This window comes from Cryptomeria japonica, chromosome 7 (assembly GCF_030272615.1).
Source record: "Cryptomeria japonica chromosome 7, Sugi_1.0, whole genome shotgun sequence".
Classification (NCBI taxonomy): domain Eukaryota; kingdom Viridiplantae; phylum Streptophyta; class Pinopsida; order Cupressales; family Cupressaceae; genus Cryptomeria; species Cryptomeria japonica.
Genome location: NC_081411.1, coordinates 122116056 through 122127883, shown reverse-complemented (window position 1 = coordinate 122127883; position 11828 = coordinate 122116056). Strand labels below are relative to the sequence as shown.

At 35.6% G+C, this 11828-nt stretch overlaps 1 protein-coding gene across 1 annotated transcript; it reads left to right on the top strand.

The window, feature by feature from the left end:
* Positions 1–230: 230 nt before the first annotated feature.
* LOC131056470 (disease resistance protein Roq1-like) lies at positions 231–5277 on the top strand. Its single transcript, XM_059209019.1, has 5 exons — positions 231–1041; positions 1621–2725; positions 2961–3272; positions 3369–4637; positions 4729–5277. Exons 1-5 carry the CDS (start codon positions 497–499, stop codon positions 5044–5046), a joined length of 3549 nt encoding a protein of 1182 aa, XP_059065002.1. The 5' UTR covers positions 231–496; the 3' UTR covers positions 5047–5277.
* The last annotated feature ends 6551 nt before the right edge of the window (positions 5278–11828 follow it).

The window sequence follows — 11828 nt, the reverse complement described above, 5'->3', positions numbered from 1 at the left end:
GGATACAAAAAAATAAAAGAATGGACAAATTTGGATCGTCCGTCATAGAAGAGCCGACCAGAAAATAGGCCCCATTTTAGATTATTTTATTAAAAAAAAACTTTATAATTGCAGTTGTCCCGTCTTTATAATTTTTTCATTGTGACATTTTGTTACTTATTGATTGATTCGTATCTAGAAAATTCTTTTCTCCGACAAGTTTTCTGACTTGACTAAATTTACATATACAAAAAATCTCCTCCACTACATTTTTTCTCACTTGATTCACTCTCTTCCGCAAGCGTCTTTGTCTTGAAATTGCCTTTGAAAACATCTCCTTCCCAAACAGATTTTCTAACATTGACTAAATTGTGTCCGGACAAATCTTCTCCACTACAAATTACTTGACTTCCCTTGGACTAATTTTTATCCTGTCTACTGGCCTTGAAATCAATCGTTACACAGTAAGACACCCCTCCTCATTTATTCTATCAGCGTTCACTTGAGTTTTCTCAGAATGGAAATGGCTTCCTCTTCCACAGCCAAGCAACATGAATCTCAGCTAGAAAACGCTTTTGATCAACTTGCACCTTACTATGAATCTACCTCATCAGACCCGTGGGATATATTTATTAATCATCGTGGAAGTGATGTCAAGCACACATTAGCTGCTGCCATCTACCATAAACTTCATCCCATGGGATTGCATGTGTTTCTTGATGTGGAAGCTCTTAAGCCTGGTGATGTCGTGCCAGCAGAAATACAGCACGCCATAACTAGTGCTGCCCTTCACATTGCCATTCTTTCTCCCAACTATGCTGAATCCCCATGGTGTTTGGCTGAGTTGTGCTTACTGCTCAAAACTGGTGCTAAAATCATTCCCATTTTCTATCATGTTGAGCCATCTGACCTCAGATGGATTGATGTAGGAGAAGGTACGTATGCTAATGCATTTTCAGAGCATGGGAAGAAGCGAAAATACTCCCCAGAAAAGCTTGACGAGTGGAGAAGGGCACTCTACAACATTTCATTCCATTCCGGCTACAAGGTTAAAAATAACGAGTATGTATTACTTCTGCACTCAAAGTTATATAAAATAAGAATAGTAACCGAGCTGCGCGATTGATATTATTTATCTTTCCAACGAAAAACAGAGTATTCATATATTTACTTATACGCAGTCTTCTTTAAAAGACTCAATAGAACTGTTCTATATTTACTAGCCTACTCAACGTATATATAAATGCAGAATAAAAATAGAGCTGTGCAATTATTATTATTCATCTTTACAAAGAAAAAAACAGAGTATTCATGTATTTACTTTTAAACAGTCCTCTTAATAGACTCAATCGAACTATTCTGTTTACTCACTAACCTACTCCAAACCTATTCTTAACATCGCTTGCAAAGCTATTTTATATACCATCTTTCATTAAAGAGAGAGTCCTAAACCCACATAACTCAATCCTTAAAAACATGGCTTTTTATCACATCTCTCAACAAAATTTTATTTATTTTTTTGTCTTCCATGCTAATTCTGAAATCTCTTCTGTTGATTCTATTTGTATTCTGTTTTGTCGATACTAGTCAAGCAGAATACTGTGTTCTATTTTATTTAAAGAGTTCACTTAAAAATGTCAGGGATGAGGCCAGAATTTTGAAGAATATTGTGAATTGTGTAATCAAAGTCATGAATAAAGTATCCTTGCCCGTAGCAGAGCATCCGCAGGGATTGGATGAGCTTGTACAAGGCTTCCAATCAGTTGCAAGTAAAGAGAGAATACTAATTACGGTGATCGTGGGAATGGGAGGTAGTGGTAAGACCACACTGGCCAAAGAGCTATTCAACAGGAACTTTTCCTCCTTCAAGAAATGCAGTTTTGTTTTCGATGTGCGAGATGCAGCATCAAGGAATGCTCTAGCTGACAAACAGAAAAAGCTTCTTGGGGACCTTGGTCTCGATCATATGCCATTCGATCATGTAGATGAAGGCAAGGCGGTTCTAGCAAATCGTTTGAGCTCTCATCGAGTGCTCATAGTTTTGGATGATGTTGATCACGTCGACCAGCTGAATTCTCTACTGCCAAATAAAGACAATCTTGGATCCCAAAGTATGGTCATTGTCACAACACGAGAATTGGGAGTTCTTACTACGTGGGGTCTCTCCTCCATTTATAAAATGCCAGGACTCAATAGGTCACATGCCGAGAAACTCTTCTGCTGGCATGCTTTCTTGCAACCCTCCCCACCCGCTGGATTTAAATCTCTGGTTGAAAAGTTCTTAAGGGCAGGCAATGGTTTGCCTCTTTCACTTAAGGTATTAGGGGGTCAGCTATATGGCAGAAACTCGAAAGATACCTGGCAATCCCAATTGAAAAAACTATCAAGAATATTGCCTACCGACATCAAACAAAGGCTACAAGTTAGCTACGAGACACTTGATGAAGAAGAAAAGGAGATGTTCTTGGATGTTGCTTGTTTTCTCATTGGAGAAAATAAAAGCAGGGCCATAGCATTATGGGATGGATCAGGTTGGAGTGGTGTGCATGGCTTAGAAACACTTGTGAATAAATGTCTTGTGGAGCTGGTTTCCGACCCAGTCTACCCTGGGCAAAGTCCCTCCTATGCGGATAAGATAATGATGCACGATCATCTTAGGGATATGGGAAGAGAAATTGCAAGTAGACATTCTTCCTATCGTATTTGGTTTCCAGAGCAAACTTTTAACATAATGCAACATTCCCTGGTAAGATTAACACTGGCAAACGTTCTTATATTGTAAGCTTTCATTAATCATTGATAAGTGAAGGTCTTATAGACTAGTTTTGGTCGGGTTTAAATAGTAATTAACTCATCTAAAAGAAAAGTGTGTAATTTCAGACGAGTTTAAACCCAAATACTCATTTGTCCCTTAACATGCTTGCCTCTCCTTTCACTAGTGTTTGATTGAAAAGCTTTGTATTTCTGATTTGTTCATTCAGGAAAGAAAGCTTATTCGAGGGATTCAAAATGCCGATGCCTTTTGTACGTTCAAAGAGTACCGGCATCCATATATGGGAAATTCAAATAGACAATCTAAAATCCCTCGATTGTCTATTAAGTTAGACATTCTTTTTGTCAGAGGAAATGAGTTCACAGAAGAATTTGCATCATTATCTGAAGACCTTGTGTGGCTCCGCTGGGAGAATTTTCCTCATAGAAGCCTTCCATCATGGCTTACAGTGAAAAATGTAAGTGTTTTGGAGCTTTCAGGTGCTAATGAGTTGGAAGAACTGTGGGAGAGCGATGCGGATGTAAGTCTTTTTTGTTCTTCTTGAACAAGAATACTCAAACTTTTCAATACTTCATTATTTTTAATTGGAATTAAATATGATATTGGTTGCCTGCAGCCTCCATTGCAATTGAGAGAGCTTATCATATTTGGTCAGAGTAAACTGCACTCGCTTCCAAACTCAGTGAAGCATCTTCGGTACTTGAAAAAGATTGACTGTTATTTTAATGGTGGCAGTTTGCCAGAAGAGTTATGTGGCCTCCAGTCACTGGAGTTCTTGGCTTTATCAAACAGTGCAGTGCTATCGTCTCTACCTGCTGGTTTTGGCAATTTACTAAGCTTGCAGCATTTATCCCTACAGTTTTGCCGTCACTTGAAGACGTTGCCAGATTCTTTCGAGCAGCTGATACACCTGAAATATTTAAATTTATCAGGTTGTGAGGTGCTATCTTCATTGCCTACTGGTTTTGGCGATTTGATAAACTTGCAGACTATAGATCTGGACTCTTGTAAGCAGCTGAAGATGTTGCCAGATTCATTCAAACACCTGATACACCTGAAATCTATAAATTTAAGGCACTGTGAAAAGATTAAATTGAGGTTGGATATGCTTGAGTACATGAGGAAGCTTGAGTATTTGAACCTCAGCTTTTGCAAGGAAATGGAAGATTTGCCTCTTCAAATCATAAATCAGGCATCCCTGACAGTGTTGGATCTACAAGGTTGTATCAATTTAAAGGGTTCACCTACAAACATTGGCGAACTGGGCAAGTTAAAGTCGCTAACAATTGAAAGTCTTCTGTTGTTAAGCTTGCTAAATTTTGCTGGAAGCTTATACTGCTTGATAAGTATATCAATAGTAAATTCTGTCAATGAAACGACTTTTGATACCGGGGCTACTTCTTCCGTTAAAACACTCAAGGAATCACACTTAGAAGACTACCAACAAGTTTCCAGGATGTTGATTTCCAATGATAGTTGTCCCAGTCTTGGAACTCTAGAAATTTGGTGGAATCACCATTTAATGGAGATAGAAACGCTTCCAGTGTCACTCAAGATTCTAGATATATGCAAGTGCAAAGTGCTGAAGAACATCAAGTGTATTGGTAGTCTTGTAAACCTCAAGAAACTGGAAATATCTGAGTGTCCGGAGATAAACGAGCTTCCAAGTTTTTTATACTTGGCTTCGCTAAAAAAATTCAGAATTAATGATTGCCCAAAAGTTGAGAAAATAGAATGTTTGGAACACTGTAAGTCATTGAAGACACTGAAAATAGGCTCCAAAGTGCCAGGAATACCGAATTTAGAGAAAGTACAAAGATTGGAAAGGCTAGAGCTCGAATGCAACACCATATCAGCTCTTAAATCTTGTATTCAGTCTATGAAGGTAATAGAAGCTGTTGCAAATTCAGGGTTTTCATTATTCTGAAAATGTTCATGTTTATGACTGAATGTTTGGCATATGATACAATTTGTAGGAATGTCCACGTGAAATGGAGATACAAAGTAGCGTGATCCAGTTTGTGAAGCCAACTGTAAACGCTTTGGAGTTTCCTGGTCTTACGTTCATGGAGATGGAAGCAGGGTCCGCTCTTTCAATGATTCGGGATTCTGCTTGTATTTTGTATTATGATGAGAAGAGGAAAGTGGTATATATAGGTGTGTACCTCCAAAACGCAGGCTATTGTGCATACAACTATGCAACAAGATTTAGAGGGAAGAAAGCAATGGTAGTGACAGGCCAAGAGGGAAGAATTGTGCAAGCATTTTACCAATTATTCGCACTCCTGGAATAGTTGGCTCTTGCACAATGCTCAGACCTGGCACAATCACAATCTTGACAAAGGCAGCAATAGCAACTTTACAGTTTTGGTTAGATATCTTAAGGTTGTTTGTCTACTAACAATTTGCATTTATGTGTGAGCGAAATGTAATTAACTATTATTTTAGGAAGAGGTGAGTATGAGAATGTAAGAGAAGGGAGTGCTGGTGTAGGTTGTATTGTTGAGAACAAGTGAATTATATAATGGTGTATAAATTTTGTATATAAATTGTAGAATAGTTAGATCTTGTTTTATATTTTGTAATTTAAAAGAGTACAGTTCTTTTATTTTAAATAGGATTTCTTGTTATGAGAACATATGAATATCACAAGGAGATTTTTCTTTTAACAAAAGTAATACTAAATTTCTCTAATAACAAGTTTTATATAGAATTAGAAAAATGTATTCAAAAGAATAAGTTTCAAAGTGTCTAGAAAGAAAGCACAAGGAAGCTTCTAGAATAGTACAAAGCAGTTATTTATTATATTATACTAGCTAATCAAATATTATTTTCTAATTTAGAGACAAAATCTTATCGATATGCCTTGGAGATTTTTCTAACAAAAAGTAATACTAAATTTTTTTAATAACAAGTATTATCACAGAGAGACTTTTCTTTTAACAAAAGTAATATCTTATGAATATCACATGGAAATTTTTCTTTTAACAAAAGTAATACTAAATTTTTTTAATAACAAGTTTTATATAGAATTAGAAAAATGTTTTCAAAAGAATAAGTTTTACAGTATCTAGAAAGAAAGCACAAGGAAGCTTCTAGAAAAGTAAAATTGCGTGTCTAGAAAGAAAGCACAAGGAAGCTTCTAGAAAAGTACAAAGCAATTATAGATTATATTATACTTGCTAATCAAATATTATTTCTAATTTAGAGATAAAATCTTATCAATTTCCCCTTATTTAGAAGATAGTTTCCCATTTCATCTGAAGATGAAGGAAAAGTTCCTCAGACTCACTTTGTTTAGACTGCAATGTACACTTACAAACAACTAATTATGTAGTGGTAGTCCCTCTCTTGCTAGTGTGTGTCCAAACATCAAAAATGAAGCCTACTTTAAAAAACAAGGTTAAAACTCCAGAATATTATATTTGGGATGAGAGAGTTGAAATTGTTTTGTCCAATAACATTTGAAGTATGGAACTCCAGAATATTATATTTGGGATGAGAGAGTTGAAATTGGTTTTTTCCAATAACATGTGGCTCATATTGCTTCCACTAGTTAACATCAATAACCTCATGAATGCTAAGCTAGAAAAGGAGATCAAACTTGCAACCATTATTTTCTATTTGTCGAGTAATGGTATACTATTCAAATTGAATAGTATTGAGCTTATGATACTCTGACCTTTAAACATTTGTTTATTCATAGAAAGTTAGATTTTATCCCCAACCTAGAAGCTGGAAGGGATGTGATGCTTAGCTTATCATAGACCTCCTTAGTCTTAGCCTAAGAAGTCTAAAGAGCTGCCTACATTTTTGCAGGAATATTTGTCATGTTTTCAAAAAAAATCAGAAACCTGTTTGTATTCATTTTGTTGATGTGATGAAGTTGGAGGAAGAGAAAGTAGAATCTCATATGTAGCATGATAATGATATCTATAATATACCTCAAAAGGAGCATGGCCTATAGAGACATGTGAAGATCAATTTCAGTTGTGCTAATATCATTGTTTTCTCTTACTATAGAATATCCTTACAGAATCAACTGAAGTCTAATTGGCAATTTTAGTTTAGCCATTTATCTGTGGATAGATAATTGTAGAATAGTGAAGTTATGACCCCGAAAGGAGTCAAGTGATTTCCAAAATTGAATCAAAAATCTAAAATCATGATTAGAAATAAGAAAAGAAACGAACAAAAATCACACCATAAACTACTAAAAAATAATTATACAACCTTAAGAGCATCAACAATTTTTCTTATAAAGAATGAAGACAGTCGTTTATAAAAATCAACACACCACCACAAAGAAAGAATCATGCTGTCTCGAGGTAGAAGGAAACCCACTAAAAAGCCATAGAAATAAACTCCCATGATTGAAAAGGAAACCCACTAAAAAAGGCCATAGATATAAACTCCAATGATTGAGTAGGTATAGAAAGTGTTTGATATAAAAAATGTTATTAACAGGCTTAAATTCACTACAAAGAGAATGATTGAATGAAATATTGCTTTCTAAGAAGACTTGTTGAATTTATTGTCACACCTGAATTTCAGATAAGATTTTGCTTGTATTGAGCATTTAAACTGTGAGTTGTGTGCTCACTCACTACCCCTAATCCCTAAGTCTTTCAATCGAGTCATTGGTACTCAAAATTCAAATTTCGCAATACAGCATGTTAAACGCTTCTCGCAGGTGTTGTATTATTGAATGGGCATACAAAGGGTCACTCGAAGCCTTTGTGAAATTTCACTACTCATACAACAGCTATATCACAAGCCTATATTGCTAATCATTTGGGGATATATGTTGTTATATATTATATATATTGCTTATCAGATGTTTCTGTTTCCCCAATAGACTTACTATGTTGGTAACTAGCCCGTACGCTAACACCAACTGCATGATTTTTTCTATGATCTTAGTGAATCTTGCATTAAAATCAAAGACAGATTTATTGACCCTTCTGTAATATTAGTGAATTCAGTTATACTAAATCTTGAGTCTGTTTTATCACCACAATGTTCACTGAAAAATTTTTGGAATTCTACCCAAGAGTAGATACTTGAATCAGGCAATTTTCTGTACCAATCTCTTGCTTCGTCCACAATAGATTATACAAACAACATCATAAGAACATCTTCCTCTTCAATTTTATAATCATCTATCCAATTTATAAATGTTTCCAGATGATCTTCACCTGATAAAGCATTCTTACCAAAAGAAAACATTTCCATTACAGACCTTACTCCAATTGGAACTGGATTTGGGTATCCAGGGTCCCAGTGAAGTCTAAGCATTTGTATCTCTTCAAATTCAATGGTGGTCTAGCTAGAGTCTGAAGACCACTTCTTCTAGCTGGAATATTTTTTGATCCGCCAGGAGCTATTTCTCCAACATTTACTTTCACTTCTCCATAACAGACCTTAAGTCAATTGGAACTGGATTTGGGTATCCAGGGTCCCAGTGAAGTTTAAGCGTTTGTATCTCTTCAAATTCAATGGTGGTCTAGCTAGAGCCTGAAGACCACTTCTTCTAGCTGGAATATTTTTTGATCCACAAGGAGCTAATCCCCCAACATCTACTTTCACTTCTGGTTTTGGGACTAAGCTTCTAGCATTGTTAACTAGAAATTTTGGAGTAGAATTTCCAAGGTTAGCATAATCTTTTGGACTGATCAATATTTCTTAAGGTTTCAATCTTTCTCTTCAAATCATCTTTGATTCTTTGAGCTTCCATTCAATCCAATTCAGACTTAAGTTCATTTACTTATTTTAGGAGATATTGCTCTCTTCAATTCCCAACCCTCTTCCCCACTTTGATTGCTCCCGGCGAGTCATCATCAGTCTTCACATCATCCCTTTGATCTCTCAATCTAGAGACATCAATTTCCTTATACCAATATGGATCTTCTCCTTGTTTTATGGGAGACAACATTTTCATCAAATGCAGTGTTTCTTGGATTGGCTTTAGGGGAAATTACTCTAGAAAATAACTTCTTTTTTCAGATTCTATTTGTATTCTTTCCCTTTCCTTCTCAAGATTATTTAAGATTTCATGATATTTAGGACCCATCCCAGTATTTTCACCTGTATCCAAATTTAATCTATTCTTTGATTTATTAATATCACAACTAGAGGATTTATTCCTATCACCAATATTTTCGTTATGCTTTGAAGAACAAGTTTTAGGAGTGGAAGGCATGCCCGTATTTTTAGCTTTTCAAGTTTTCCTTTTACTTATCTCTTGCCAATTTCTTGTTTGGATCATTTTGAAATAGAGACCTTCTACCATTTATGTCTGATGATACTTATGCAATTTGACCAATTAACCTTTGACAAAGTTGCCACCCTAAGAAGGGAAAAACAAATAACCTTTATCAAATGCCTTGACTTCTCCATTTACATCCAAAACTTTAGGTATTAGAACCTCCTCCATAACCTTCTCTACCTCCTTGCTCTGCTTCAACTGTTCTTTCAATCCCTTAATTCTTGACAATGAATGTTTCCCTATCTTGGAATGTTGTATCCACGGAGCTAGATTAACGGGTGGTAGGCTCAAATTGGATACCTTGTGGGGGAGAAAGTAGTGATGTACCTGATTATACTCTTGCATCAATTCAATGTGATCCCTCTGCAACTTCTCAAATCTACTTGCAACTTCTTGGTTGCAACTTTGAATAATGTGGTGCTCAACACCAAGGATGTGACTTGCGGGTTGTCAACTACCTAGTCCCCAAACAATAAGGCTGTTGATAAGCTCATTAATGTCTCTTGCAACCTGAGGCTTCATGTTTTAAAAGCCACTACCCATATTGCCAGCATCTCAAATATTGTGCTAAATCCATATCCAAAGTATAAATCATCGATCTCTTCTTTAGATGTAAATAAATCCTCATATGTGTTCTACCTCTTGAATATGTCAAGTGCAATTGTTAAGGTTATGTCCCATTCTAGCAGCAATAAGCATCCACTTTCCCTAGCAATCCTAACCCTTCCTCAAGGGTAATGTTGTTGACATGGAAGTCAACCTATTCCATAACCATTTTGGTCATCTCCCGTGTTTCTTCCTCTATCGCCTCTCCCTTTTATTTGTTCAATATTTGAAAGAAACTCTATGTAGGCAAGGACTCTTATATCATTTACAACATCACCTCCCACCCTAAGATCAAGCAGCATTCTATCATGTGGAACACCATCAATTTGTATTCATTGTGGGGAAGCTAGGATTTGATTTACCTCCTCTATATCTAGCACATTTTTCTCCCACCTCTTTTGTTATAGTGTAATCAATGGGATAGTCAATTGTTGAACCCCTCTCTATTGTTTGGGTTGCTTGGGTAGGTATAGTCTTAATAGCTTCAATCACCATTGCTTCATATTGTTGAATAGGTTGTTCAACTTTTTGTTCCTACGGTTAGGCGTCATCTCTGACTTGCCTTTCAGTTGTTGTGCGAGCCTTGAATTCAAGAGTAGAAACATTATCAAGCATTGTTTGCATCCTAAGAATAGGATCTGCAATGTCTACATATGCTCCATTATAACTTCCATCAGCTTGTTTTCTTTTTTCTTCTCCAACGAGGATGGCATACTATTTCTCCTTCCTTTCCTTGATCTCACTACCTATGAAGTGTTCAAGGTCACAAATCCTTCTCAAATCCAACCTTATTCTATAGGCTTGCACTTTTAGATCCAACAACTCCAATCCTTCTTTTGCGGTAATTACAAAATCAAAAAAATGTGACTAATGGGGGCAAGAAAGAAACCTTCTTCTGTGTTCTCAAGAGCAATTTGTCTGACTCATTCAATTGCCACATGGCCTCGATGTAACCAATTCTCTCTACTACATAATTTGATATAATATGGGGCTCAACTTCTCTTCCATAGATTGTGATAGTTGTGGTGTTGGAATGAAGGAATCAATCACCCTAACTATAATTTTCCCCCCTCTCAAGCCAATCTATTCTTGTGTTACATCCCACTTGTGCCCTAGTTGTTAATATGTAGAACTTACGCCCTAATATATGTTTGCACTAGTGCATTTATGATATACTTGCAAGATGTTAATGTGCCCTAGTTTTCATGTTTATTTTGAATGAATGTGCCCTAGTTTTTATGTTTATATGGATTGAATGTGCCCTAGTTTTTCATGCTTTATTTGAATGAAAATGCCTAGATGTTCATGCTTATTTGAATGATGTCAGCTATACTTATAATGATGATTTGATGAATCTTAATTGGTAAATTGATGACTGCACAATTAACATTTATGACATGATCTTTTACCTTAGTCAATGATTTATGAAATGTCAGAATAAGACAAGATTTTGGATCTAACTTTTAATTGGCCAAGTGTGTGCAAGAGATCCTCATCCTCCACGAAGGGAGGTAAAGAGAAGAAAGAACTCGTGCCTTTTGAATCTCTAACCCTGAGCTAGGTAGAGTTATGATTGACCTTGTCAAACCTTGTTGGTTGTTGCATCAGGTAACCCTAGGTTTTCATTGCGTATCAAGGTAATTCATTATTATTATTTAAAGGATTTTTTTATTTAATTATCAATTAAATCTCCCAGAGGCTAATGTTTCATTAGGTATATATATATATATATATTAGGCATAGCACGAATATGAGAGTACGTATATCGACAGTATATGTGTCCCTATGTGTCCCCATAGGCAAGCATACCTAAGGCGTATATATTCATCTATGTAAATATATGAATATATTATGCAAAATTCTTAAAAGGTTGAGTAACCTTAAAAATAAAAGAAATAGGAAAAAACTTATTATTTAAAAAAAAATTAACCTTAAGCCAACTATGTTTTGTGAATATTATAATGGGGTGTGATAAGGAGGGAGGCCTTGATATTTTAATAAATTTTGAAATTTCTTTAAGCTCCCAAATGTATTTGGGACATTAAGCAAGGAAGCGAATAAAACATCAATCTATGTTTAATCCTTATATATTAATGCACGTTATATACCATGCCTTGTATTTTATCGGGCAATAAAGGAAGATGGTTTGTTTTTTTTTAAAATGCATGAGCCTCTTTCATTTCATGAAATTGATATATTATA

Coding starts and splice junctions, on each gene's coding strand:
- LOC131056470 (XM_059209019.1), top strand. CDS start 497: ATGGAAATGGCTTCCTCTTCCACAGCCAAGCAACATGAATCTCAGCTA. Junction 3,273..3,368: donor TGTGGGAGAGCGATGCGGAT/GTAAGTCTTTTT, acceptor GGTTGCCTGCAG/CCTCCATTGCAATTGAGAGA. Junction 4,638..4,728: donor CTTGTATTCAGTCTATGAAG/GTAATAGAAGCT, acceptor TACAATTTGTAG/GAATGTCCACGTGAAATGGA.